Genomic DNA, 27007 nt, shown 5'->3' on the forward strand with positions numbered 1-27007 from the left:
GCGAGGGGCCTCCCCCCAGCAGCACAGACCCACGCACTCCCCTACGCCCCCGTCAAGTCGCACCCCTTCCCCCCGCTAACGGCAATAAATATCTCACACTACCCCAGCCCCACATCCAGGAGCAGGTGCCCACGGCCCGGCCCCACGCCCCCCGGGACAGGGGGCAGCCCCGTCTCCCACCCCCAGGGGAAAGGGGCCGGCAGCACCCGCCTGCGCCCACCCCGCTCCCCACCCGGGGCCCGGGACTCGGGCGGCCGTCCCTCAGAAGCACAGCTCCCTCAGCTTCTGCCGCAGGTAGTGCTTGGCCTCCTCGATGCCACTCACCTTCTCCAGCTCCGTGTAGGGCAGCTGAAAGGGGACGGGGAGAAGGGGTCAGAGCAGCTCCACCAGCAGCAGCCGCCCCCGCCCAAGGCTGCCCGGCACGGCCACCCACGGCCCAGCGCTCGGGACCCTTCCCGGGGCGAGGAGGAGAGTGCTGGTCCTTCCAAGGGGAGGGAGGCCACGGGAGGAGCAGACAAGTCCCAGCTCAGCGTCCCACCGACCCTGGGGCAGAGGAGGCCTGTCCTGCTCCAGCTCAGCCCCGGGCAAGGGGCTGCCTCCCAGGGGAGCGCCGGTCCCCGCCGGCTCTGCCCTCCCAGCGCTTCCCCCTGAACATGGCTTCCCGCGCCAGCACCTGCCCCCGCTGCCGGAGAGCACCCGCCGGCAGACCCCTCGCCGATCCCCACCGCGGCCGGGGCCCAGCAGCCACGAGGCGCAGGCGCGGGGAGGACACGCGGGGCCTGGGGAGCTCGCGAGCCTCACCCCAACCTTGAACCCGTCACCAGCTACCAGGGAGGGAGGAAGAGCAAAACCCCGCCGCCCTCCCGCCGCGCAGGGTCGGGGCGCCCGGGGCTCCGCTGCCTGATGAGGGGAAGGCGGTTTCCCAGTGAGGGAGAGGAAGGATGGAGGCTGCACAGCCCCGCAGAGGTCCGGCTGCGCTCCCGGCCTCCCTCGAACAAGCAGCAGGACGGGAGACCAAGGCGCAGCGGTAGGAGAGGGCAGGGCGGCGGGGCCTTGGCTCAGCAGGCTGCAGAGGGACGTCAGCCCTGCCCGGGAGGAGCAGGGGAAGACGCCGACCCTGCGCTCCGGCTCAGCCGCTGCAGGCTCTCTCCAGCGCCGGGATGGTCTGGAACTGCTGCCGGGAGCGGGCAGCACGTGGAAGAGCCGCGGCAGCTGGCAGCCTCCCACCAGAAGCAAGGGCTGCGGAAGCGAGCCGAGCCCAGACAGCAGCTTCTTCCCCAACACGTCATTTTAACCGCAGTCTGCTAAGGACAGAAGGCACCGGGACTGACAGAAACGGAAACACCCCGCCTTTGCCCAGGGAAGGGGCCCGGGCTGCCGCGGGGGAGCGGAGACCCCACGGGAAAGCTGAACTGGATGTCGGTCTGTGGAGCCGGGAGCGCACCCTGCCCCTGAGCACCAAATACAAGCTGGAGCTAAACCTATTGCCGAAGGGCCACGAGCCCTGGGCCACCCCGACCACGAGCCAGACGTGCCCACAGGGGTGGGAGCCAACGCGGCCCGGGCCCTGTCCCTCCCCTTGGGGACAGCCCAGCAGCACTGTTTAAAACGGCCTGGTCTCTAAAACCGCCCGTTCACAGCCGAAGGCTCTCCTGCCCCAGGCTGTCACCCCGTAGCGACAGCCCCTGCCCCAGCCTGCAGTGGGATCCGCAGGGACAAGAAAGAGGCTCCAGCTACCACCAGTGTTCCCTCCACATCGGCATTGGGGACCGGGGGCCAAAACCGGCTGGGGTGGCTGGAAGCTCTGCTGGTCCAGCATCCCAGGCGGCAGCACCAGTGCTCACGGAGCAGGAGCGTAACCTCCTAGGGGTAACCGTGACCCATGCTTCAGCCCTGTCTGGCAGCACGGGAGAGGGCTAAAGGCATTACACTGCGGCAAGAGGACCTGTGCGTGCGCCCCAACTGCAGTCAGGCCCTTGCTGCGTTTTGCTACTCGGGCGCTAGAGGAGTCCTGCCCCGTCCCTCCTGGGAAGAAGGAAGCACAAGAAAAGTTCTCTTTTGGGTTGGAGAACCTGCAAGAGAGGCAGGGACATGGGGCTGGGCAGTTCTTGGCCAAGAACCTCATTTCCAGGCCTCGGGTCTGAGCCTCCAGCTCTGCACCTGGAGAGAGGCAGCTCTAGCGACCTTGGTGCACCTCAGCCTGCTCTGAGACCGTGCCTGGGACACGGCAGGGGGTAAGCGTCCCCCTCCGTGGGGAAGCGACACGCCGCTCGGCTCCGCGCTGCTAGTCTGGCCCTCCGCCGTCCCCAGGCACCAGGAGACCCGAGCCCTGGAGGGGCTGGAGCAGGGCCGGAGCCCGGCCTCTGGAGCAGCCGGCGTGGGGCCAGGTCTGCAGGAGGGCTGTTGGTCAGGAACCGCTCCGTGCATGGCAAGGGGGTGCTCTACTCTGCCAGAAGCATCCAGGGCTGCTTGGAGAGGCCATTGCCATCCCTCAGGAGTTGCAGATCACAACACAGAGGAGTTTGCCTGCAAAGGAGGAAGCTGTTTCTCATCAGCTTGTTGAGAAACAGGGCTGATAGTAGGCATCGTGAAGGGACAGAGTGGGAAAACGTGGCACAGATGACACAGGGACTCTGTGGTAAGGCTAGATCCTGACATCGGTGCTACATGGGGTCCAGGACCCGTTTGCGACCATCACAGATGAGCAAGTGGGTTGGGAAACACAGACAAACTGCACGCTGCCCCCAGGACAGCGAACAGGCTGCGGACAGGCACAGTTCTCCGACAGTCCCACACAGGCCGGGGGGAAGGCTACTAACCTTGCCTGGGGAGAAGGAACCAAGTCCTCTGGCTACAGTGGGTCTGAATCAAAGGTTTCTGGCAGTTCTGGTATGGAGCCACCTCCTTCCACTGCTGCACGCTCCTTTCCTCACTGCCCAGCTCTGCGGGGCCTGCCTCCCCAGCAGGCTTCCCCTTCCGACACTACGGAAGGATGACAGCCAGAAAGCTCCTTCAACCAAACCGGCTGGAAGCAAGTAGTGCCAGAGCCAGGCCAGAGTCTGAGGGAACATCAAATTTGGCCACTATTCAGGGCAGGATCCTGGGAAGGAAGGAGCGTGTCCTTGCCTAGAAAGTTCCGAGAGAAAAGAGCTGGCTGTCAATAAACGGTCAGGACCACCACGGAAGAACATCCACCCTGGAAAGGGCCGAGACCCAGAGTATCTGTGGGCAGAGAAGAGGGTCCGAGGTAGGTGACCCTGCAACAGCACTCCCACCGCCTGCCAGAAGGGTGGAAGCAACACGCGGGTCCGGCCGGAGGATGGAGGCGAGGAAGGGTCCGGGTCCAAGACCTGGCGACGTCCCTTGCAGCCACCGCGGGCAGCCCCTGCTCGCTGCGCCACAGAAGGAGCAGGCTCTCTTGGAAGGAAGCCCTGCTCAGAGGCACTGAGACAAATCCATGCCTGCCGCTGCTACCAGATCAAGGGCATCCGAGGAGGAGCACGGCCCTGGCACAGTCACACGGACATACCCAGACAGCTTAGCAGCGTGCCAGACACGACAGGCAGTCCAGCACCAATCGAGCAGACGCACAGCAATGCAACAGCCAACAAGCGGAGGCCTTAAATTAAATATAAGGAGGGCTGAACTGCCAGGCTCAAAGAGCTGCAAACAGAGGCACGATGTCCAGCTGGACCAAGTCAGTAGCGGCATACTCCAGGAGTCAGCACGGGGGCCAACACCATTTAGTATCCTCATTAGGGACCTGGACAACGGGACCGAGCACTCCCCCAGCGAGGCTGCAGGCAGGACAAAACGAGGAGGAGCGGCTGACACACCAGATGGTTGTGCTGCCATTCAGAAGGGCCTCAACAGGCTGGAGCCAACCACCTGGAAAGAGGCTTTGCAGAAAAGGGACTAAGGGTCCCGACGGACAAGTTGAACACCAGCCAGCGAAGGCGGCCAACAGCATCCCGGGATGCATTAGGAAGAGCACCGCGAGCAGTTCGAGGGAGCCGATCCTCCTCTGCTACTCAGCGCTGGTGAGACACACGCGGAGTGTCCAGCGCTGGGCTCCCCAGAAACAGGCATGGACACACAGGAGTGGGTCCAGTGCAGGGCCACAGGGATGATACGTGAGAAGAGGCTGACAGAGTTGGAGAAGAAAAGGATCGGGGCATCTTATCTACATGTACAAATACCCGACGGGAGGCTGTGAAGAAGACAGAGTCAGACTCTTAGCAGTACCCAGTGACAGAGCACGAGGCAGTGGCACAAACCTAAAAGACAGGAAATCCCATTTAAACTTAAGAAAAAGCCCCACACCCCAAAGAGAAGAAAAACCTCTTACTGTGAGGGTAAAGCAGCACTGGCCTTGAGCCTGGAACAGGTTACCCAGAAAGCAACCTATCTCTGAGACATTCAAAACTCGACTGGACGTGGTACTGAGCAACCTGCTCTAGTTGAGCTGGGGTTGGACTGGACGATCACCAGAGGCCCCTGCCAACCTCAGCTACTCTGCGATTCCGTAGAGGTGTCAGAAGAAGAGGAAATAAACCTCAAACGAGAGGAGCAAGAACAACCGAGCTGTGAAGCAGCTTCAACTAAGGAAAAAGCTGAACTGCTTGGGGTTCTTCATCTTCGAGGGGTGGCCAAAGGGAAGCGGCCTCTGGAAGCACCAGCACGGAAGGTGGTAACCGCAGAGCTGCTCTTCACTCCCTCACGGTACCAGACCCGGCAGCACCATGTTGGCTGACCAGGCAGCAGGTTTAAAACAAACAGAGCTTGTTGCAGGTAGAACTGCCTGGAGCTTGTTGGCACCAGACATGGCAGATGTGGAAGAAAGAACAGGCTCAAAGAGGAATAAAATGCTCACGGAGAAGAGGTCCGTCAGGGCGATCAGACACACCCTCTGGTGCAGGAATCCTTGGACTATCCATGGTCTGCTTCCGACTCATTTTCTAACGATCTGCCGCTGTTTGCTGCTGGAGAGGGAACAGAGGGCCTGTTCTCACACACCCACAGGGAGCCAACCGCACCGGCAGCTGCACGACGATCTGGCGCGCTGAGCGGAGGGGAAGAGCTCCCGCAGCCTCGGTCGCGCCTAACCGCGCGCTGCGGACGGAGCACCTGACCCGATGCACACGGGGAGCAGGAGCACACTCTTGCTTGCCTGCACCCCTGCCCATTCTGCCTCACTCGTCAGAGACCCCGCTGGTCTGCTGGCCAGCAGCCTCAGCCTCCTGCAGCAGCCCCGACCCACCAGGGGCACAGACCCGAGCGGTAACGGTTACCGCAGCCGGTTTGAGATGGGGCACGGACCCCGCCGCTGGGCCAAGGGCAGGGCGAGCACAGTCCCTGGCCGCCGCAGGCGTGCTGGGCACAGGGCAGGCAGGCAGGGGCAGCCCTCGGCTCTTGGATGCGGTGGCACAAAGCTCAGAGCGCAGGCAGCTGTGCCAAGCGCCCTCCTCAGCTGAGGGCATCCCCGAGCCCGGACACGCAGCGAGAGCCTGCGGCACCGGCCGGTGGGCGCGGGGGAGCCCTCCTCCGCGCGACAAAGCTGCTCGGCCCCGTTGCTGCCTGGGGATACGGCCGGCCCCGGGCAGCCCGTCCTGAGCTCCAGCACAAGGGAGATGCAGGGTGCGCTGCACAGGAGAGCCGGTCCTGCTCCGCTGCTCTGCGATTCAGGATCTCCAAGGAAATACCACAACTCGAGTCACAGGACTGCCAAAGCTATGCATAAACAAAGGGCTTCTGAACTACGTACGTTGCAAATTATGAAATTAGGAGGAGCTTCGTGTTGGCACGCTGTGCCGTCAGCAGCAGGGGAGGTAAGAAGCTTTAAGAAATGGTTATGGGACTGCTTGGTAGATCTATGACTGTAATTCAGGTGACCTCTGAAGTGGAGAAGTAAACAGGGATAAGAGGCCTGCATTTCTGAGTTGTTTTCCTCAGAAAGATCTATCCTCAAGCTAAAAATCACCCCACGTAGTCTTGTAGAAACTGCACACCTTAAAACAACATCTGAAATTTCCAAAGAAATCTGAGACAGTCATGAAGGCAGCGGTGAAGCCTCGAGGGCTTCTCTGTTCACAGCTCTCGCCACAGACCGGCCAGAGGCTGCAACTGAAGAGGCCAGGGCTCCGAAACAGCCATCGAAGGGGGTTCACCTCACCTCGCCTCCACCCACAGCGGCAAGAGGCACGCCGCAGAACCGACAGCCGGGATGACAGCACAGGGCACCAAGCCGAGCCACGGCCCCCCTCGATTTCCACTCCGAGGCCCCACAGCCAACACTGGCAGTGCCGACGTGCCTGCCGACGTGCCTGCCCACCCAGGCTGAGCCGCTGCCCCCTCTGCCCTCCGCACCTAGCGCGCGGGTCGGGTCTCAGCTCCCACCCTGTGCGATGGGACTCCTGCAGGACCAGCGGACACAGGAGGGGCCGTCCCCTTGCCCGTGCTCTCCACCAGGGCACCGGGGCTGGTATCGCCTGCCAGCTGCATGGAAAAACTCTTGGGATGGGGTGGGGAGGGCAAAAAGGAGCCATGAGGATGAGTCACTGCTTCCTCTCACAAGCACCAAGCATGGAAGGACGGCTCCCATCGGGAATGCTTACAGTGGGGATGCCAGCTCTCCAGCCTGCAGTCCATCTCGCTGCCCGGCCATGGGTGGGTTCTGCCCAGGGGGAGGAGGGGAAGGGAAGGGAGCAGCCCCCCGCTTACCTGAACCAGACAGTAGCCCAGCAGTCGCAAGTGCCTGTCCCTCATGGCTCGCGAGCCCACCAGTATGTCGGAGTTCTGGCAGTAATGCCATTTGTCATTGACCGACAGCACCACCCTGCAGAGGACAGAGCGGAGAGGAGGGCAGCGTTACCCCGTGCCGCAGACCCCGCAGGCGGGACCGGCAGCGGCGTCGCCCGCGCCTGGTCCCCAGAACAGTGGCGGGTGAAGGGCAGCACCCCCCGTGCCCAGCTGGTGGCAGAGGCAGCCGTTCCAGGGCTGGGACGTGCTACAACCCGGGGCCTGGGGGCTGCGGAGACCCGTCCGCACCGCACAGCCTGCGCTGCTGCTGGGCACCCGGCAGCGCGGGGCAGGAGGGGGCCGCGGCTGAGTGCCAGGGAGGGCAGGAGCTGAAGCCGGTGCCGGCGGGGGCCCGGGGCGGCTGTCCTGCCCGAAGGGAGTGGGGACACGGACCGGCCCTGCTCGGTACCTCTGAATGTCTTCAGCTCCCTGCGGCCCATCGCCTGGCCCTCGCTTGGGACTGGGCCGGCATGGAGAGGGCGGAGGGCAGGCATCCTCACTGGGGGGTGGGCTCCTTTCCTCTGGTTCCTCCTGGGCCTGCTCCCCCTGGAAGCAGTTGTGATCGTGCCCAGGGCAACCAGCGGTAGCCTCCTCCTCCTCCTCCAGAATCTTGCCGATGGGGAACTGGAAGAGGGTGGCTGCGGAGGTGCCCCTGGGCGAGCAGTCGGGGGTGCCAGCCGGCTGCGCGGAGAGGCACTCGGAAGGGCTGCTTAACGTGGAGCTGCCCTGGCTCTCCAGGGAAGACTCTTTGCTCAGGCCGCAGTAATAGTCCGAGGGGGGCTGGTAGCAGGGGCCCCCCGGGGCAGGGCAAAGCGTGGGTAGGAACCGCCCAGCCAGGTTGCTCTCCCGGGAGCCCGGGGGGCTGCTTGGTGTCTCTGGAGCAAATGGAGCAAAGTCCTGCAAGTCCGAGGTGAGGGCCAGGACGCTCGAGCGCAAGGAAATGGCGGCAGGGGACGTTGTAGTGTGAGCAGAGGGAGCTTTGGAAGCCGCAGGGACACGGGAGAGAGGCAGCACGGTGCCCGAGCGGTTAATCCACAGCAGAAAGTCTGCAGAGAGAGAACACGGATCAGCACCAGGCCTCGAGACCCCCCTACTGATGGGACATGGGCTCGGGGACCCTGCGTGCCCCAGGGTGGGAGACGCTGTGCCAGCCACCCCAGCAGACGGGAGCGCAGAGGGGGATCCCCCCGCTGCACCGGCCCAGCTGAGCCCTCCTGTGGCAGGGGCGGCTCAGGGAGCTTCATCCCGAAGCGCCGGGGGAAGGCAGTGTCACAGGGAAGGTGGTGACAAAGCAGCCAAACCTAGTTCTGCCCCGAATAACCTCCCACCCTCGGGCCTCCCCCGAGCACCCAGGCAGCTGCAGGGCTGCTGCTGCCCCCCGAGCCTCCCCAGGCCCAGCTGCCAGGCCCCCTCCCCGGGACACGGCCCTGCCCCAAAGCGGGGTGCCCGGCTAGGCTACCTGTGCAGTATCCCGGGGGCAGCACCTCGTCCTGCCGATAGCACTCTTCTCCCACCAGCTGCCGCAGGGCCTCGGCCACCAGCCCCTTGTAACTGAGGGGAAAAAGAGTCGTCAGAGGACGCAGTAGGGAGGACCCCCAGCCTGCCCCCTCGAGCACTGCCGCCCCACGCGCTCCCTATGAGCGCATCTGCGCAGGGACGTGGAGGCCTTTAGCTTTGGGCTCTGCTGTTCTGCGTCAAGGAGGGGACATGCTTCAGCTCGTTCAGCAGAAAAGCTCCTCCCGATATCGCTACACGAACAGCATGTTCTTCTGCACCGAAAGGGCTGTCAGGCCCTGGCCCAGGCTGCCCAGGGCAGGGGCTGAGTCCCCATCCCTGGAGGGATTTAAAAGCCGAGGAGATGTGGTACCTGGGGACGTGGTTTAGTGGTGGCCTTGGCAGTGTTAGGTTTACGGTTGGACTCAATCTTAAGGGTCTTTTCCAACATAAATGATTCTACGATTCTATATTGCTCCCTACAGGCGTCGGAGCTCACATACGGGCCTTTGCCCCGGCACTGTCCTCGGCTAGGATCCTCCCAGAACAAGGTCACCAACCCCGTGTCCCAAGCAACACCGTGCTGCTTGCCTGCAAGGGTGCCCAGCACGCGGCGCTCCCAGCCGTGCTCTCCCCCGCCGGGGCAGCCCTCCCCTCCCCAGCGCGCCGCCTGCCCCCGCCACTGACCTGTACTTTCTGTTGGCCTCGTCGGCCGTCAGGGCGTGCTCGAACATGAGGACGCGGTAGCGCGGGTCAAGGCGTGGGCCACTGTAATCGCGGAACTCCAGCTCCACCGCCGCATCCAGCAGCGAGAGGTAGCGGCGCACGATCAGCGCGTAGGGGCTGCCTGCGGGGAGAGGACGGCCGGCTAGACACCGCCTGGGAGCCCCTCCTCGCCCAGCCACCCTCCTGGGGGGAATGACCGCCAGCAAGGTGGTCCTGCGCTCCCAGTGCGAGTCTGTTCGGCCCAACGCTTTCAAAATCCACCTCCGCCCCAGCGCCGAGCTTTAACGGCTGGGTTTACCCTGGAAAAGGCCCAACATACTCATAACATTGGTGATGAAGGCTGGGGAGAAGACTTGGTGCAGGACAGTCTGGGGGAAGTGGCTAAGCTGAAACATGGACATGAGGATGTTGACGGTCGCCAGGGGTGAGCTGCCAGCTTTCTGCTCCAGGATGGCCTCCAGCTTGGGGAAGAGCTCGCTGTGGTTGGATGGGCGGTAATTCATGCGGCTGAAGGGAAACACCAGCTTCTGGATCACCTGCAGGCAGGAGGAGAGGGAGTCGGGGCGGGCCAGCAGCGGGACGAAGGACAGGTCAGGCCCAGGCCTGCCTGGAGCCGGGCAGAAACAGGCGCTCACAACCCGTAAGGCCCAGGGCACATCCCAGTCGGCCCCCAGCCCGATGGCAGAGAAGGGACGCGGTTTCCCCCAGCACCGGGGCAGCCCCTGAACCAGCCCCAGGCGCTCCCCGCAGACTTGGGAGGACACTCACCTTGCTGTCAAGCTGCTCCCCACGCTTCAGGAGAAAGTTTGCGATGGTATCAAGCAGCCGTGGCTCACGCAGCCGGTGCCGGGCCACGTACTTGGCAATGAGGGCCATGGTGTAGGGGGTAAGGTTCTCTGCCTTCCTGGGGAGCCACTCTGCACAGAGCAAACCACAGCGGGGTATCCGTCAGAGGGGCCTGGCTCTGTCCGAACTGCAGCTCTCCAGAAGCCACTACAGCCTGGGCAGGAAAGGCAGTGCAGGCAGGTGGGAGACAACAAGACCTGGGCAGCAGAGCCATCTCTCCTGAAACCCAGGCGGCTTCCAAAAACCATCGAGTTATGGGGCTTGTGAGAGGCTGGGGCAGATTCCTGTCCCACGCACCCAGGAGGCACAGCTGAAGCGCAGCTGGAACGTGCGCAGAATGGGGGCCCTGCTGTAGAAACCCCACCGCAACCAACCTGCTCCCAGTCTTGAGGTAAGGCAGGCTCGCAGCCCCTGGAAGGGCTAAGCTGGGAAGTCAGTGACAGGGTGGCCACAATGCAGAGCACCTCCTGCTCCAGCCTCACTGCTGCAGGCCCTGGTGCTCAACCAGGCCCCAGCTGGTGCCGTCACAAACCCAGGCGTCCTCCGGGGCCAAGGAAGGAGGCTGCAAGGCTGCCAAGCGCACGGACAGAGCCCGGCGCACCCCGCACCGGGGAAGAGGCTCACACAGTGGGCAAGGCTGGGACCCTGCCTGGGCAGACCCTGCCCTCACCTGCCATACTGCGGATGAATCGCTCTTGGCGGTTCTCGTAGAAGAGCTGAGAGCTGAAGATGGCCTCCAGGGCCTTGTTGTTCGCCTCCTGGGCGCACAGAGCCAGCATCTCGTCCAAGAGGGCCAGCTCGTGCTCCCGCATGGCACTCACTTGCCCCAGCGTGTGCCTGACGAGGCGCAGGATCTTGCGGTTGTTGATCAGCTGCTGGTCAGAGGCCGGGTGTCCCTGCAGCGCCTGTGCCCGCAGCCGGTAGTAGGAGAGGAGCAGGAAGAGGGTCTGGGGGTGCCGCTCCTTCTCCAGGTGCCGCTCCAAACTGCTGAGGCAAGACTCGACCAGGGGGTGGGGGCTGGACGGGTGGAGCCTCATCACGCTGCTGAAGACCATGGAGACGTCCTTCTGGTTGAAGCGGCCCAGGCGGCTCCGGGATTCGTCCTCCAGCACTCGCACCAGCGGCGATTCCCCAGGCAGGCCTGTGACAGGGAAGGGATTAGGGACGCCCGGACCCCACCGCTCATCTTCACTAGGCGCAACCGTCCTTGTAAGCTCGGGCGCGAGACGACAGCCGGAGGGGGACAGGTTTGCCGTGTCGGTGATCATACCAGAGATGGGAAAGGGAAAGAGGACTGGCTTGGCAAAGCCTGGCCAGAACATCAGTGCATCTGCACCGCGGAAAAAGTCATTTGGAGCCATTGGATTATTCCCACCCCCTCCACCAAAATGGAAGTCCTTTAGTTCATCCGCAAAAGCAAGGTTTATTTCTTAAGTCTCAAACTTCTTAAAGATAAATAATACACCTCAAAAACTACTTAAAAAAATAAATTTTGGTTGGAAAGCAAGTAAGACATCAGCTCATTACCAAAATAAAAACTGTCCGTGTATGACAGGAATTAATCCTTCCACATTTCTAAGCTTCTCCTGTTTTCTAGTTTAGCTTTAGTCGTTCAAACTCGGCTCCTGGGGGAAATACTTTCTTCAACTCTGGACATATTATTCAGCCACGGAAAGACAAGGGGCCAGGCACACAGCGCAGTTACGAGAAAAGGCAAAGGCCATCCTTCGTGTGTCAGGATTGATATTTTCAGGCGACGCATGAAGCATTACGCACTGTATGAGGCCCTGGTAGCCCACTGGTCTCCTAAGCCAGCTGGCAAGATTTCAATTTTCAAAAGGGCTTTAAAGCAACTAAGGCAGCATGGGGTAAGTCGCTGCGTTTCATCATTAATCAAAAATCAGTCAGAAGGTGGAAAGTGAAGAATTGGTCTGAGCAGTTGCTTTGTTCCTTAAAAAGGCCTCAAAAAGGTGGGTTAGCATTTTTATTAATGAGCGGGTAAGCGTGGTGAGCACGGAAGGGCGACTGACGGAGAATAAAGTGTGGGTCAAAACCAGAGCAGGCCGGGGGGAGCCCAGCTGAGGGGAGAGGCGCCCGGCGGCCAAGAGTTCAGTGTCAACAAACACAAGGCGCCGTGAGACAGAGGGGGGAAGAGCAGAAACTTCTTCCCTCCCCCCTTCAGCGGGATCTAGAGTTACTGCATCAACCCGCGGCGGGGACCGGGCGTCTCCGTACGCGGCTCAGCCGAGGCCTCAGCCCAGCGTGCAGCTGCGCTGGGAAAAAAAAAGCAAACACAAGGGCAGGAACCGCTTGCGTGGGACAGAGGAGTGTGGGGCTGGCAGGAACCGCTGGGGCGGGGGGGCAGGCACCTGCCGCCGCCGGCAGCCGCCAGACCCGATCCCCTTCCTCGCAGGCGGGAGAATCCACAGGGCCCTCGGGGGCCCCTGGCTCAGCGAGGGGGGAGCCCCTCAGGACACGGCCCCCTGGCTGGCCCAGCGGCTGCTGCGCAGGAACCCAAACCGGCCTGAACCTTTTCTGCCGAATATTAAACTCCCGCTGACAGAGGGCTCGTGGCTCGCAAAGGGTTTAGCCAAGATCCTGTGTCTCACACTTCGATGCTCAGATGTTTGCTGATTTTCAGGGACTGGAATGAAACTCAAGGAGCGGTTTATCCCGATGCTGCCAGGCAGCGCTGGCCACCGCTTCGGCTGCCCTTCAGGCCGGCATGCCAGCCGCTGCAGCCAGCCGAGCCCCCCCGAGCAGTCACTCTGCCTGACTCCCTCCCTGCTGCATATCCCAAGCAGAGCCCCCTCCTTCAAAGGGCACAACTCCATCTGCCACAAAGCCACCGTCACATGTAAATCCATGCACAAACCCAGACACCGGCTCCTGTTCCGGCACGTCCTATCTCCTTCCACGGCAGCCGGACCAGCCAGCTCTCCTTTCACCTCACAAACCCGAGCACCGTCCCGTGTCCTGCTGCCCTGCCCACCTCCCCTGCCCTCTGCCGATCACCCCCCGCAGGCAGGTGCCAGTGGCCCGGGACACTCACCCAGCGCGGCAGCAGCGTACAGGCAGTTGACGATGCTGAAGTTATCGAACTTGGAGCAGCCGCTGATGATGGCCTGACAGAGAGTCTGAAACTCCGGCTGCTCCAGCATCTGGCCAGGCCCGCGGCTCTCCCCGTTCACCGTGGCCTGGCCCTGCTGCTGCTGCTGCTGCTGCAAGAGCTGGCCCAGCTTGTGCAGGGCGATGGGGTAGTGGCTGGCGGACACCTTGCTGGGGTTCTGCGTGACCCACCGCAGCACTTCCCCCACGCTGCGCGAGCGCTCTATCAGACGCTTCATTGTGAAGAAGGTGTCATAACTCATCTTCTCATGGATGAAGTTCCAGCTCTTCCTCTTGCCATGGCCTCGAGTCCTGTAGGCGTCCGGGGGGAAGGTGTGCAGCAGCCCATGGCCGTAGGGGTCCAGGGGGAGCAGCACAGCCCGCTGCTTCGCTTTGCCAGCACAGTAGCAGGTGGGATACATCCCGGCCCCGCTCCTGTCACCAGCAGCCAGGCCCTGCAGGGCTCCGGGCCGCACGCTCTCTCGGGTCAGAGCACGGAGCCATGGCAGCAGGCGCAGCATGGCGAGGGCGGGGCGGCTCGAGAGGCTTCGGAGAACCGGGAGACCCTGGGGACAAGAGTGGGGGTGAGGGGGGCGGCGAGCCCCTGCCTCCGGGACGGCTGCAGCCAGCAAGGAACACACGGAGCCCACGCTGGGACCCCCCGCCCCCAGGGATCTGCCCAGCCCAGGGGTACCCGGCCCTCGCAGCCCCGCTCTGAGCCCCCCGCCCACAGAGATCCCCTGGGCACCCGGCCCTCCGCCCTGCACAGGCCACCGGCCCCGAGGTCCCCTGGCCCACGCAGCCCCCTCCCGGCTCGCAGATCCCCCTTGTCCCGGGCGCCCCGGCACGCACAGATCCCGTCCGGCGCCAGGATCCCCGGGCTGCCCCCATCTTCTCCCCCCCCGCCCGGTACCGGGACCCCCGGGCCGCACTGAGCGCTCCTCCCCCGGTACCGGGACCCCCGGGCCGGGCTGGGCCGCACCGGGACCGCGACACCCGGCCCACCCAGGCCCCCGTCCCCGGGGTCCCCCATCCCCGCCCCTCCGGGCCCGGCGGCGCCCGGCCCTCGCCCCACCGCCCGTCCCGCCCGGCTCCCGCCCCCCGGCCGGGCCCTACATGGCGGTCGCGGCCGCGCTGGGACCCGCCGCCGCCCCGGCCGCTCAGCGCCGCCCGGACGCCGCGTCCGCCATCTTCCCGGCAGCCCCCGCAGGGCCGAGGGAGGCCGCAGCCCCGCCCCCCGCGCGGCCCACACTTCCGGGGGCGGGGCCCCGCCAGCGTGCGTAGCGGCGGCCGTCAACAGCCGCCAGCCGTCCTCCAATGAGCGAGCGCCTCGCGAAGGGGCGGGGCGGCTCCGCCCGCGCAGGCGCGCCGCCGCCCTGCGGAACGCGTGGCTGGGGGCGCAGGCCCCGCCCCGGGAAGCCCCGCCCCCTCCCGGAGCCCCGCCCCCCGCCGCCCCGGTCCCCCCGCGGCGCAGCAGAGGCGGGACGCCGCGGCCGTTCACAGTTCTTCCTCTTTAATCGTAACAGAGCGGCGGGGAGCGCCTCCCCCCGCCGGCCCCGGGACCCCCGGGGAGCGGCCCCCGGCGGGGGCCAGACAGTTCCGCCCCGGGAGGCAGCCCCGGCCCTGGGGAGCGGCCGCCGGCCCGTGAAGGAGCGGGATGCGGGGGGCCGCGGGTGCTCCCGCGCCGGCCGGCCGCGGGGCACGGGAGCGGGACGGGGACCAGGGGTTGCTCCGTGCGGGGCTGGGGGGGCACCGGGGCCCCCCCGAGGCACCGGGGCGCTCGCTCCTGCGGCTGCCCGGCCCTGGCGGAGCCACGGCCCGCAGGCAGGCTGCCTGCCTCCTGCCCGGACACCGGCTCCCTCGGCACCGCCGCGTCCCGCAGCCCCCGGGGGACGCAGCCCGGGGCCCAGACCCCCCGGGTTCAGGGGCGGCAGGCAGGCTCCACCCGGGACCGAGTTTATTCTGGGCGCAGCGGCTCCTTTCGGGGCGCGGGGCTGTGCTATCTGCGGTACATGGTGAAAGCCATGAAGCTGAAGAGGAGGGTGAGGCCAGCCAGGAAGGTGGTGGCGGTGGCGGTGAAGACGTGGCGGTACTGCAGCTGGAAGTACCAGAGCACGGCCAGCATCAGCACGAAGAGCGGCAGCATCAGGCTTCCCACGTTGAGGGCGGCGTGCACGGGGTCGGCGGAGGCGTGGGGGCCGGCGGGCGCGGGGGCCGGGCTGTGCTGGGAGATGTGGCAGTGCAGGACGCTGTTGTGGGTGAGGTGCAGGGCGGCCAGGCTCTGGGCGTCATCGCGCAGCAGCTGGCCCTGGTAGATCAGCCGCACTTGCTGCTCCTGCCCGGGGAAATAGGCCCTGGGGCGGGGGACAAGGAGGGAAGCGTCATGCTCCCGCCAGCACCGCGGCCCCTCCGTCCACCCCGCCGGGAGCAGGCTGCAAAGCCCCCACCCCCCGACCGCCCGCTCCGCCTGCAGCCCCCTGCTTTGCCCTCAGCCGCCCCGGGCATCACCAGAAGCGAGGGCGCTGCCGGGACGGGCACGGGCACCCGCGCAAGGGCAAGAGCGGCCACTCCCCGCTGCGCCAGGGAGGGACGGGGCCGCCCCCCGCCGGGACGGCCCCGGGAGGACCGGCCTGCCCTGCCCCTCACCTCTTCAGGGCCCCGACGGTGTCGCCGGGGCGCAGCCGGGCCAGGCGCTCCGTGTCGTTGAGGAACTTCAGCCGCAGCACTATGGTGGGCTCGGCGGGGCCGCCCTCCCCCTCACCGAGGGGGCCCGGCGCGGGTGCGGGGCCGGCCCGAGGCCGCAGCCCCGCCGCCAGCCCGCCCGCCCCATCGGGGGCCGCTCCGGCCGCCGCCGCCGCAGCCGCCGGCGGGGCCTTGGGCTCGACGGGGGTCGGGGCGGCGCTCGGGCCCTCCTCGGGCAGCGGCGCGGCGGCGCGGGGCGGCGCGGCGGGCTCGGGGGCGCGGGTGGAGGCCCAGGCCAGCCCCAGCACCACGGCGACCAGCAGCAACGCGAAGAGCACGGTCACCTCATCGCCAACGCCCTCGATCAGCGCCATGGCGGCGGCGGGCAGCGAGCCGCGGGCGCAGAGCGGGGCCGTTCAGCCCGCCGGGCCGCGGGCCAGCGCGGCGGCGGCGGCCGGGCCGGGCCCCTCACCTGCCGCCATCGCGCCGCTTCCGCCTCGCCGCCAGGCACGCCGGGAGCTGTAGTCCCGCTCTGCGCATGCGCGGAGTCCCCGCCCGCCTACCCCCCCCTCCCAGGACTACAGCCCCCGGCGTGCCCCGCGCCGGGCCGGGCCTGCGCCCTGGGCCAGGGCCCCTCCCGCGTCCGCCATTACCGGTCGGAGCAGTGCTCGGCCCTGCTGGGCCCGGCCTGGGGAAGGGGCTACAAGGATTGCGGCAGCTGGGCCGGGGTTCAGAGGGAGGAAGGGAGGCGTTCGGGTGTTGGCATCGATGCGTGGTGCTCGGCGGGGCCTGAGGGAGAGGATGGCTGCCGGGGCAACGATAGACCAGACCAGACCAGACCAGACCAGACCGTGTCGTTTGGAAGGTGAGGCCGCACCTCCAAACTGTGCTCAGCGCTGGGCCCCGCACCCCAAGAAGGACACGGAGGGGCTGGAGCGTGGCCAGAGCAGGGCAGCGAGGCTGGGGCAGGGGCTGGAGCACAAGGCTGGGGAGGGGCGGCTGGGGGAGCTGGGGGGGCTCAGCCTGGAGAAGAGGAGGCTGAGGGGAGCCCTCCTCGCTCTCTGCAACGGCCTGAAAGGAGGCTGGAGCCGGGGGGGTCGGTCTCTGCTCCCCAGGAACAAGCGATGGGACGAGAGGGAACGGCCTCAAGCTGCGCCAGGGCAGGGTTGGGGTGGGTGTTAGGAACAATCCCTTCCCCAAAGGGCTGCCAGGCCCTGGCCCAGGCTGCCCCGGGCAGGGGCTGAGTCCCCATCCCTGGGGGGATTGAAAAGCCGGGGAGATGTGGTGCTTGGAGACATGGGTTAGTGGTGGCCTTGGCAGCGCTGGGTTAATGGTTGGATTCAATGATCTTAAAGGGCTTTTCTGACCTAAACGATTCTGTGATTCTGTGAAGGGACCTACAAGGATCATCCAGTCCAATTGCTTGACCACCTCAGGGCTGACCAAGTTAGAGCGTGTTATTAAGGGCATTGTCCAAATGCCTCTCAAACACTGACAGGCTTGGGGCATTTACCCTGTCCCCAGGAAGCCTCTTCCAGGGTCTGACCACCCTCTTGGTAAAGAAATGCTTCCTCGTGTCCAGCCTAAACCTGCCCTGACACAACTTTCAATCATTCCCAGGCATCCTGTCCCTGGATCCCAGGGAGAAGAGCTCAGCACCTCCCACTCCACATCCCCTCCTCAGGAAGCTGCAGAGAGCAATGAGGTCGCCCCTCAGCCTCCTTCTCTCCAAACGAGAGAAGCCCCGAGCCCTCAGCTGCTCTTCAGAGGCCATGCCTTCCAGCCCTGTCACCAGCTGATTGCCCTCCTCTGGATGCATTTGAGGACCTTCACGTCCTTCCCAAACGGTGGGGCCCAGCACTGCGCACAGTACTCCAGGTGAGGCTGCAGCAACGCTGAATACAGCAGGACAATCCCCTCTCTTGGCTGGCTGGCCATGCTGTGTTCGATGTCCCCCAGGACGCGGTTTGCCCCCTTGGTGCCAGGGCACACTGCTGGCTCCTGTTGAGCCTGCTGCCAACCAGCACCCCCGATCCCTTTCTGCAGGGCTGCTCTCCAGCCCCTCCTCTGCCAATTTATGGGATGTCTTTGGAAACCTGTTAGCAGGTCCAGGGGAGGGCCACAGAAATGGTCAGAGGCTGGAACAGCTCTGTTCTGAGGACAGGCTGAGAGAGCTGTGGGTGTTCAGCCTGGAGAAGAGAAGGCTGCGGGGAGACCTTATTGCAGCCTTTCAGTGCTTAAAGGGGGCCTACAAGAAAGATGGGGCTAGTCTATTTAGAAGGGCCTGCTGCAATAGGACAAGGGATAATGGTTTTGAACTAATTGAGGGCAGATTCATTCTAGATATAAGGAAGAAATTTTTTACGATGAGGGTGGTGAAACACTGGCCCAGGTTGCCCAGAGAGGTGGTAGATGCCCCGTCCCTGGAAACATTCAAGGTCAGGTTGGACGGGGCTCTGAGCAGCCTGATCCGGTTGAAGATGTCCCTGCTTATTGCAGGGGGGTTGGACTGGGTGGCCTTGAAAGGTCCCTTCCAACCCAAACCCTTCTGTGATGATTCTTTGAAACCCTCCAGATGAAATTTCTTGCACAGCTGAAGGAGCTTGAAGTTGTTGGTTTCGCTTAAGAGCAAAAATATTTTTATCTTTTAATCAATATCCTGTTCTTTGCTTTATATATAGAAAAGTAGTGAAGAGCCTAGAGCACAGGTCTTGTGAGGAGCGGCTGGGGGAGCTGGGGGGGGCTCAGCCTGGAGAAGAGGAGGCTGAGGGGAGCCCTCATCGCTCTCTGCAACGGCCTGAAAGGAGGCTGGAGCCGGGGGGGTCGGTCTCTGCTCCCCAGGAACAAGCGATGGGACGAGAGGGAACGGCCTCAAGCTGCGCCAGGGCAGGGTTGGGTTGGGTATTGGGAAAAACTTCTTCCCCAAAGGGCTGTCAGGGCCTGGCCCAGGCTGCCCCGGGCAGGGGCTGAGTCCCCATCCCTGGGGGGATTGAAAAGCCGGGGAGATGTGGTGCTTGGGGACATGGGTTAGTGGTGGCCTTGGCAGCGCTGGGTTAGCGGTTGGACTCGAGGATCTCAAAGGTCTTTTCCAAACTAAACAATTTTATGGGTCTAAATGATTCTGTGATTCTAAAAAAAGGTGGGCAATCAGCGAAGGGCAGCAAATCCCACAGGCAGAGCCTGCCACTGGAAGAGCCATGCTCTCGTGAAGACGAGGTCTCTGGCAGGGTGTAAGCGGATTATGCAGCACAGAGATAACTGGGGAGTGGGAGAAGCTGCAGGCTAAAACTGATTGAGTTCCAGTGGTCCTTTGGGGGACTGCGATTCCCCAGATGCATTTAAACCTACCTGCAGGCTTCGTGAAGAAGGAAAGCTTGAAAGATAGGTGAAAAAAATAGTGTGGAGTAGTTTTTGTCTCCAATGTGGTTTTGATATTCAAAGACATTTCAAATAATTTATCCTAAAATCTCTTTTGGCTGATTAGTATCTGGTATTAAACCTTAATGCTGGAGATTCAGCTTTTCTGTGTTCCTGAAAAGCATTCAGATAATTGTGAATGTGGTCAAAAATCTTTTGATCAAAATTTCTGTGTTTTTAAGTGAAAAGGCTTGTGCCATCAAAATAAGATAGCGGGTGGGAGACTTGTGGAAGGAAAAAGCCCATAAAGGAGTGAAACTGCAAGGGAGATCTTTGGATGACAGTATCCCCTTTCCCCAGGGCATCGCCTCCAAGGCTCCATCACTTTGATGGCACGAGGCATTTCCTATAATAAAATCAGGAGGAATCTGCTAACGGCAGCAGCACGCAAGCCGCAGCATCCTTCCTGCTGAGGTGGATCTGAGCGTGGCGGGGATTCCAGGGAGCTGGGTGGCTCCAGGAATTGATTATTTTCCCTTCGGGGCTCCTGTGTCCAAACTGCCTCCAGGTCGGGAGGGCTGAGGGTGAGCCGGGCCTCCTGGCTCCAGCCCCGGTTGAAATCCCGGTTCAGGCCAGCAACCAGGAGTCCCAGAATCGGGGTGTGGGGCTTGTGGCGATTCTCTCAGCTGCCTCTGCAATCCTGATCTGCGTTCTTCATCGCTGTTTTCAGCTTATCTGCAGCAATGCAGATTGATGAGAGGTGTGAGAAGAGAGCTTAAGGCTCTAGGCAGTGTAACTGTAATATTAGCATTAGCAGGAGGCATTGCAAACTTAAAATTTATTTTCTGTGTACAGCTGTCTTGCAGAACTCGAGAGCAGAACTCGTCCTGCAATCACAGGGAGCAAAGTCTTTAATGACCTGCAAATAGCACCGAGAGAGCTGAAAAGTGGGGCTGCCAGAGCAGAGCTCTCGCATGCACAGCAGAATTTAAAAATAGGCTGCTGCTGGCGTTCTGGCTTGCCCGTCGTTCCTGGAAGCCCACGGGGAGGACGGCTCTCCAGCAGAGGAGAGACGCAGTCCCCTGACGTAACTTGCCTCGGCATCTACGCCGCAGAGTGGAAAGTTGCAGATTCAGTCATTTCACACTGGAGCATCCCTGATCGTTGTCTGCATCTTTTCCAGCTCCAGGTCTGTGCTGGGTGCTGACTCCTCTCTCCCCTCCCCGGAGCAGCGAGGCAGCGGGGGCACCGGGCAGGCGCTCCCTCGCCCGTGGCGCTGCCATCCCAGTGGGACCAAGGAGTCCCTTCGGCTTAGCATCGTCAGCACCTTCAGTGAAGCTCAGCGCGTGTGGGAGTGGAGACACGGGAGAGATGAACGCCTCTGCAGATGAAACTGCTCTTCAGAAGCTCCCACCAACAGCGAGAGGTGTCAGCCCCAGTCAAAGACGTGGAGACGTGTTGTGGGGAAGGCAGTTGGGCCAGAAAAAAGAGCTCGAGGGTGGAGGCGTGGGGAGTTGGGGATGCTGAGCTGCAGCATCTCTAGGCGAGGATGAGCTCTGCGTTTACACAGAACTGCAGAGAACCAGGCCATGAAACGCCCCGGCCCCGTCACGAGCGAGGGGCCTGTGACGAGACCGCAAGAAGCCACCCTGCACCCCGCAGCCCTGTGGCGCAGCACTGTCCCTCGCGGGGAAGGGCCGAGGAGGGTCCCCAGCACCGCCTGCTGAGGGGCCGGAGGAGATGGGCAGCCACCGGCCGAACCGGGGGTCCCAGCGGCAGGGGTGGGCAGCACCCACGGGTGCAGAGGCTGCTGGGGAGCAGGTCGTGCTGCTCAATCTGCCCGGGGCACGCGGGCTGGCGGGTGGGCAGGGAGGACCCCCTGCCCCGCGGTGCCACGGGGGTGACGGGGCACTGCTCTCCCGCAGCACTGAGCCATGAGCGTGGTGCAGGGTGCTGAGGCGAGAAGCTGGCGGGGAAGAGCTGCCCCGTCCCTGGGTCGCTGAGGCCGATGCAGAAAGCGCTGGGCAAAGCATGGGTCTGCGGTCCCGTGGCGACTCGGGAGAAACAAGGGGCAAGGCTGGGGCCGGGTGGCTGCAGAGCGGAGCTTGGTGCTGGCCAGAGACTGGCCCAGAGGGAGGGAGAAAGCCGGGCACGGCGATGGTCAGAGAGGGAGGATGGCCAGGGTTATGAAATTATAAAAATTACTGAATTATAAAAAACATTCCCTGATTTTTTTCAGAGCTGCCGCTCACACCAGCCTCTGCACAGCAACTGGCACTCGGACGAAGCAGTGCTGCAGACATGCCCGGTCATGGTCACTGCGGTCATCAAGTGGCCCTGGACCTCCAGTGGCCACAGAGCCAGTCTGTCCACAGTCACTGGTGACCACAGTCGACAACTGGTGTCATGGCTCCAGTGACAGAAAAGGGGCAGAGAGCAGTTAGTACAGACACAAGGGAGGACAAGGGTGGGGACGCACGTTTGCGCCAGGGAGACGTAGGACCGACGTTATTCTGCGCTGAATAAATCACTAAAGAAAAGGCAAAGCTTTGAGGGCAGCAGAGAAAGACAAGAAAAAACACAGTGAAGAATCAAAATTTATTATTAGCTGCTAGTGAATTATTTAAATAGCCTGCGGTTAGCAGAGGGTGATGGCCACAGGTTCTTCTCTGGGACACAGGAGCCCTGGGTGCCAGAGCTCACGGGCGTTTCTGGCAGACCGTCTTGGGGAGATGCCGATTCACCGAAGCAGAGCAGGGCCGTTTTGGTGAGCTCCTGGCGAGAGCAGCGGGTTCCTGAGGAGTCCGTCTCGCCTCCCCGCCAGCACGGGGCTGGCAGAGCCGTCCTGCCGCCCCCCCCCTCCCGGCTGGCTCTCCGGAGGCTGGGGAAGCAAAGCCAGCTCCAGCCAGAGGCTGCCTCCTTCCCGGGCTCTGCACCCCGGCCGCCAGCCCCACCGAGGCCGTGGGGTGCTGGGCTCCGCGCCCTGGGCTGGGGGCTGCGGCAGCTGAGCAAGAGTCGCTTTCCTGGTGGGAGGGCACCCTGCTGGCGACCTCCCCTCCCCGCGGTGGGCTTGGTGACCAGGCTCTGGACCACTGCCGTGGCTGGTGACGCTCAGGCCTTTACGAACCCGACACCTGTGGGTTCTATAGGACAGGGAACTGGGATTTTCTCGCTCCCTGGCTACGGGACACCAGCAGCAGAAAACCAAGGGGGATCTTTTCCTCCTGTGTAATAACGTTCAAATGCCACGTGTGGTTCCTGTCCTGCAACCAGCTGGTGAGGGTGGGCCCCCACCCAGGTGAGTTCTAGAATCGGAGGCCGGGCATGCAACACAACACAAAGCGTAAACGTGGTCTGAAGAGAGAAAGAGAATAGCAAATACTGATTAAAAAATCTCGTGGTCTTGGTAGTTCCACTTAATACTTTAAAAAGTTAAGCCCTTTACTTAGCGATTTTATGGCACAGCTTTTAGAAGCGGGTTTTTAGGCAGAGAGCTGGCAAGACTTGGTGGCGCTGGCTGTGCGTAGGGGCCGCCCAGGACGCGGCAACGAGCGTCGAGCCAGAGCTGCTGGAAAAGTGGACGTACGGAGAGGGAGGGCGATGCAGAGCGAGTCAAGCCCCGGTACACGGTGCTCGGAAGAGTCTCTGGGACCTGGAAGGTGGGAAGCAATCCCTTAAGCTTGGTGCACGCATCAGGGAAAGTAAAAGGAAGGATTTTAGCACCCGTGATAAGGCACAGGTAAAGGATGCAGCTTTGGGGAGAGGCCCGCTGCAGTAAGGCAAAGCAAGTCCAGGACTGGAGAAGAGCCTGCTGCAAAAATGGAAGATCCCAGCGATGCAAGAGTGCTGGACGCGAGGATGCAAAAGAAGCAGCAGACTTAAAAAATACATAGACTTCGTAGGAAGCAGAAACAGGATTTATAACTTCCAGGATGTAGAAAATAAGCTGTGTCTGAACAAAATCATTTGAGTGGTTATGACTGTTCAAATTTAATGCATTTTATCCAGTGGTTAATCACCCTCACCGATAAAATTTTGTGTCTAATTTTCAATGTGGATTTGTCTGGCTTCAGCTTCCAGAGATTGAGTCTTTTTATATCTTTCCTGGCTCGATTAAAGAGCCATTTAATATTTCCCTATGAAAGTACTTCTACAGTGTAATCAAGTCACCCCTCAATCTTCTTTTGGATAAGCTGAACAGATTGTGCTCTTTAAATCTTCTGCTGTAAGGCACTCGCTCTAGCCCTCAAATCGTTCTGCGTGGGTCTTTTCAGAATCTCTCTGATTTTTCAATATTCTTCTAAAATATTGTTAATACACAGTGATGCCCAGCTGCAGAGTGCTGCTGCTCCAGCGAGATACGGAGGCGAGCTCACCCCCTCCCCTGCCCAGGGCTCCCCGTGCCCCTCGGGGATCGGCCCCTGCGCCCTGCGCCGGGCCGGAGCTCGCCTGCGCCGGCCGGCCCCCGCAGCCTGTTTGCGCCATTTGTCTGAAGAGGTGCGATGGAAAGGGAAAACGGGCCAAGGCTTCTCGTCCTTGCCTTGCTTGTGTCTCTGGCCAGGTTGGGGTGAGGCAGGGCGACGGCGCAGAGCCCGGCAGCGTCTCCAGCACAGCGCCGGGGCAAGACGTTGCGGCTCCGTGGGCCAGGCACCTGCGGCACTGGCCCCTCGCCTCGCGGCGCGGCGTCGTGCGTGAGCAGGGGCCTCCCTCTCCGCTTTCTGCTCGCTCTGGGCCCAGCCTGCCCACCGCACTGCCCCTGCTCCCAGTGCGGAGGCTGACGGATGGATGGGGGGAGAGCGGCTGCAGGGCATCGCCGGGCGGGCAGGTGGCAGGTCCTGGCACCCGCTGCGGCCCTGGGTGCCACGCGTTTGGGGGAGGCCAGAGACAGAAGCCTGCCCCTTTCCCCTCGGTAGCGGGCCTGCCCACGGGAGCAGGGTGGCCTCTGGGGTCCGCAGGAGCGGACGGCAGCGCAGAGGGCGCAGCGACCCGCCGTGCCCCAGGCGGCCGGCGCCCAAAGGTGCCGCGGCCCCTTGCTGCGGCTCTGCCCTCTCCCAGCGCTGGGGAACGTGGCGAAGAGCCCAGGCCTGCGTGGGCTGCACTGGTGATCTCCACAGCAAGAGCCGACGTCCACGCCTGCGTTACGCATCCAGTCTTCTAGGACACCAGCTGCCTGCCCCGTGGCCGTCCCGCTTGTCCCACGGCTGCCTGCTTTCCTTAACGCCCTTTGGGAATCAAAACAGCCTTCACTCTTCGGTTGTCTTACCCGAGTGTAATCTCTCTGTTATCTCTTCGGGGCTCTCTGCAAGGTCAGGGCTTCTCTGCACGACAGCCGTCCCCATCATCTCCGAGTGGGTTGCATCTGTGCAGCTTGCAGTAGCTTTACTCATCACAGCTTCTCGTTTGCTCCTTGCAGCTGCGGGACTTACGGGCCTGGATTTTCCAAGAGCTGCCTCGAGCCCTTTACGGACGGCATCACTCTTGGGACCCTCCACCGCCCGGGCATCCACCAGGTATCGAGGCAGCCGCAAGCAGAGGATCTCAGTAACCCGGGCTGCGCATCCTGGGGCCCCTGCGGCACGGGTCAGTGCCGCCCCATCAGCTCTGCTCCTCTGCTGTCCTCTGCAGCCGCTGCCTTTCCAAACAGATCCTTTGCTGCGCCCCTGCAGGGTAACCCCCTCCGATTTCTTCCCAGTGAATACCAATGCAAAAACCAGATTTAGCTCCTCTGCAGCAGCCCTGTCCTCTGGGTTTACCTTTCGTGCCCAGGCATCCGTTGGCCCCGCAGGCGTTTGGAAGGTGTCCTGCTCCCGATGCGTCTGAAGAAAGATTTATCGTTGGCTCTAATCTCTTTGGTAGTTGTTCCTCGGAGCGGTCTCGCTGCCTTGTTGCGTTTATGCATTTAATCTGCCAGGGTTTGTGATCCGCTCTGTTTCCTCCTTTACTCACAATTTCACCTTTCCAGAGAGCGCCTCAGTGCTTCTGCCCGCGTCCCCCACCCTGCTGCTGGGCTGTGCCAGCTCCCTCCCTCCTCAGCGGCCGTCCCTGCGTCCTCGCTGGGGCTCGCTGGCCCCGCGCCCCGGGGCGGCACCTCCACCCTGCTGGAAAGGGTTTAATTTGCCTCACGGCCACGCTTATCTTCTTTTTAACAACCGCGCATGTGCTTGCACGGTTCGTCTTCCGCGGACCAGTGGTCTCCAACCAGAGAGGGGTCACAGAGGGATCCTGACCCCACGGGAGAGGGTCCAGCTCTGGGGCACCGGTGGGACTGGGCCACTCTGCCCCACGACCGGCTGTGCGCCGCGGGGCATCCCCATGGCCCTCCCTGCGGAGGCAGGACCTGTCCCACCACCCGCACCTCAGCCAAGGAGAAAACACCGGGGTGTTGCACAGCTCGGTTTGCGAGCAGATGACTGCAGGAGCAGGATGCCTGCCAGCTGGCCACCGGCTACCCGCGGGCGTCCTGAAATGGCCGATTGCTTAGAGGTGGGTCATGGTAAGAGCCGCAGACAACAAGGGGAAAGCAAACCGTGGTTCACCACTTCTCTAAAACAGGAGCCAAGCCTGCATCTGCTCACCCGCGGCCACACCGTCCGGGCGCAGCGAGCCGCTCCCGGCACAGCCCCGCGCGGGGAGCGCGGCGGGAGCGCGGCGTCGGCACCAGGCACCCCCTCACCAGGCTCGGGGGGCTCCTTCGCCCCGCGCCCCTCCAGCCTCGGCTTCCCACCAGGTCAGGGCTTGTCCTCAGCACTCTGCAAATTCTACTGTGGCCTTGCCGGGCCAGCAGCCATCTCCTGCGCTTAAATAAATCATTAGCACAGCAAGGGGAAATGCTGTGTCTCACCCGTAAGGTGCTATGCGGGTCTCGGTGTGAAACAGCTTCGTACACCAAACTATGTATTCTGGATTTGCAACTTGCCTGCTGCCTGACAGCCATGCTTCGCAGAGACGCGGATGGGATTAATATGTGCGGTTACCTCTTAGCTCCAGAGTCATTAAAGAGCTGCAGCTATTCTGGGGAAAAGCTCTCGGCCTGATCCCCAGCCAAAGAGGACAGTTACTGTGACGTGGAGGTGACATCTCCTTATTCAGCACCTCCCTCCCCACCAAGCTACTGCCGCTAACTGCCTGCTTTGTAGCAGCAGCCACAGCAAAGTCCTGATGGCTCTGGGAAAAGGAGCCGCAAACCCTACAGGGTGGGCGAGGAGGAGAGGGCAGCCTGAGCCTGCCCAGGGCTGTGGCCGCGGGGAGGGGACGAGGTTTCCCGCTCCTGCTCTGGCTCCTGGAAAGCCGAGTGGCATCTCCCAGCTGTGCCCCGTGCGAGCCGGCTCTCCCGGACGGAGACATCCCCACAGAAAGGAAGCACCGGTTTTGAATAGCCAGTGTGATTGAGCACCCAGGTGCGCCGAGAAGCCTTAAAGCCCTGAGGAGCCCACTGGGGACCCTCTGCCCACGGGGCCAGGACACCCGTTTAAGCTCAGCCCTGGGCCTTAGCCCTCAGCTCTGTTGTGGGGGTGCTGCTCTCCAGCCCTGCGTCCCGGGCGGACCTTGGGGGTCTGCTGCCAGCGGCTCCTCCCCAGCCCTGTCTCCTTTTGCTCTGGCCTGGACCCCTGGCAGGGCCCCGCAGCGCCCCATCCCCTTGCCCACTCCCTCCTGCCTGCCGGCACGGGCTGCTGCCCCTCGGGGCTGGAAAAGGGCTCTGCCGTGCCTGCTGTGCGGGCCGTGGCACCGGCTGGTGTCCATGGAGGGCTGGTGTCCATGGAGGGCCCGAGGCCGCGGCCCCACGGCGCAGGGGGCAGGCGGGCTGGCTCCCTCCCCGCTCGGGGAGCAGCCATGCGGCGAGCCGGGTCCGGTGCTGGCCAAGCTGACGCCGACCCTTTCCTTCTGCCGGGGCAGCTCCCAGCTGGTTTGGTCCGTGGCCGCCGAGGCGCCGGAGCGGCTGGTCTGGGGGTGGGAGCGGCGGGAGGAGGAGGAGGCATCGCTCTTCTTGGCAGTGGCG

At 63.0% G+C, this 27007-nt stretch overlaps 2 protein-coding genes and 1 long non-coding RNA gene across 12 annotated transcripts; 1 reads left to right on the forward strand and 2 right to left on the reverse strand.

Annotated features, from left to right (window-relative positions):
- Window positions 1-103: 103 nt before the first annotated feature.
- FASTK (Fas activated serine/threonine kinase) lies at window positions 104-14170 on the reverse strand. 8 transcript variants are annotated; one of them, XM_082320011.1, is made up of 10 exons: window positions 14089-14170; window positions 12917-13538; window positions 10535-11005; window positions 9787-9935; window positions 9338-9554; window positions 8980-9139; window positions 8258-8349; window positions 7208-7844; window positions 6721-6835; window positions 104-348 (listed from the first exon to the last, which is right to left on the reverse strand). In XM_082320011.1, exons 2-10 carry the CDS (start codon window positions 13491-13493, stop codon window positions 262-264), a joined length of 2505 nt encoding a protein of 834 aa, XP_082176137.1. In that variant the 5' UTR covers window positions 13494-13538; window positions 14089-14170; the 3' UTR covers window positions 104-261. The 8 variants fall into 8 exon arrangements, 7 of the variants coding, with proteins under 7 accessions (XP_082176137.1, XP_082176135.1, XP_082176136.1 ...); XM_082320009.1 differs by having other exon boundaries at window positions 238-543; XR_014229021.1 differs by lacking the exon at window positions 104-348 and adding an exon at window positions 550-2526 and having other exon boundaries at window positions 2820-6835.
- A 300-nt stretch (window positions 14171-14470) lies between these two features.
- On the reverse strand, window positions 14471-16138 carry TMUB1 (transmembrane and ubiquitin like domain containing 1). Its single transcript, XM_082309618.1, has 2 exons — window positions 15619-16138; window positions 14471-15326 (listed from the first exon to the last, which is right to left on the reverse strand). Exons 1-2 carry the CDS (start codon window positions 16026-16028, stop codon window positions 14972-14974), a joined length of 765 nt encoding a protein of 254 aa, XP_082165744.1. The 5' UTR covers window positions 16029-16138; the 3' UTR covers window positions 14471-14971.
- Window positions 16139-16296: 158 nt separating this feature from the next.
- On the forward strand, window positions 16297-23026 carry LOC309599069. 3 transcript variants are annotated; one of them, XR_014230175.1, is made up of 4 exons: window positions 16297-16519; window positions 17275-17532; window positions 19867-20437; window positions 21251-23026. It is a non-coding gene; the product is annotated as an uncharacterized lncRNA (long non-coding RNA). The 3 variants fall into 3 exon arrangements; XR_014230174.1 differs by having other exon boundaries at window positions 19867-23026; XR_014230176.1 differs by having other exon boundaries at window positions 20195-23026.
- Window positions 23027-27007: the final 3981 nt, after the last annotated feature.

The sequence above is a fragment of the Platalea leucorodia genome, assembly GCF_965183815.1.
Source record: "Platalea leucorodia genome assembly, chromosome: 1".
NCBI classification, from domain to species: Eukaryota; Metazoa; Chordata; class Aves; order Pelecaniformes; family Threskiornithidae; genus Platalea; species Platalea leucorodia.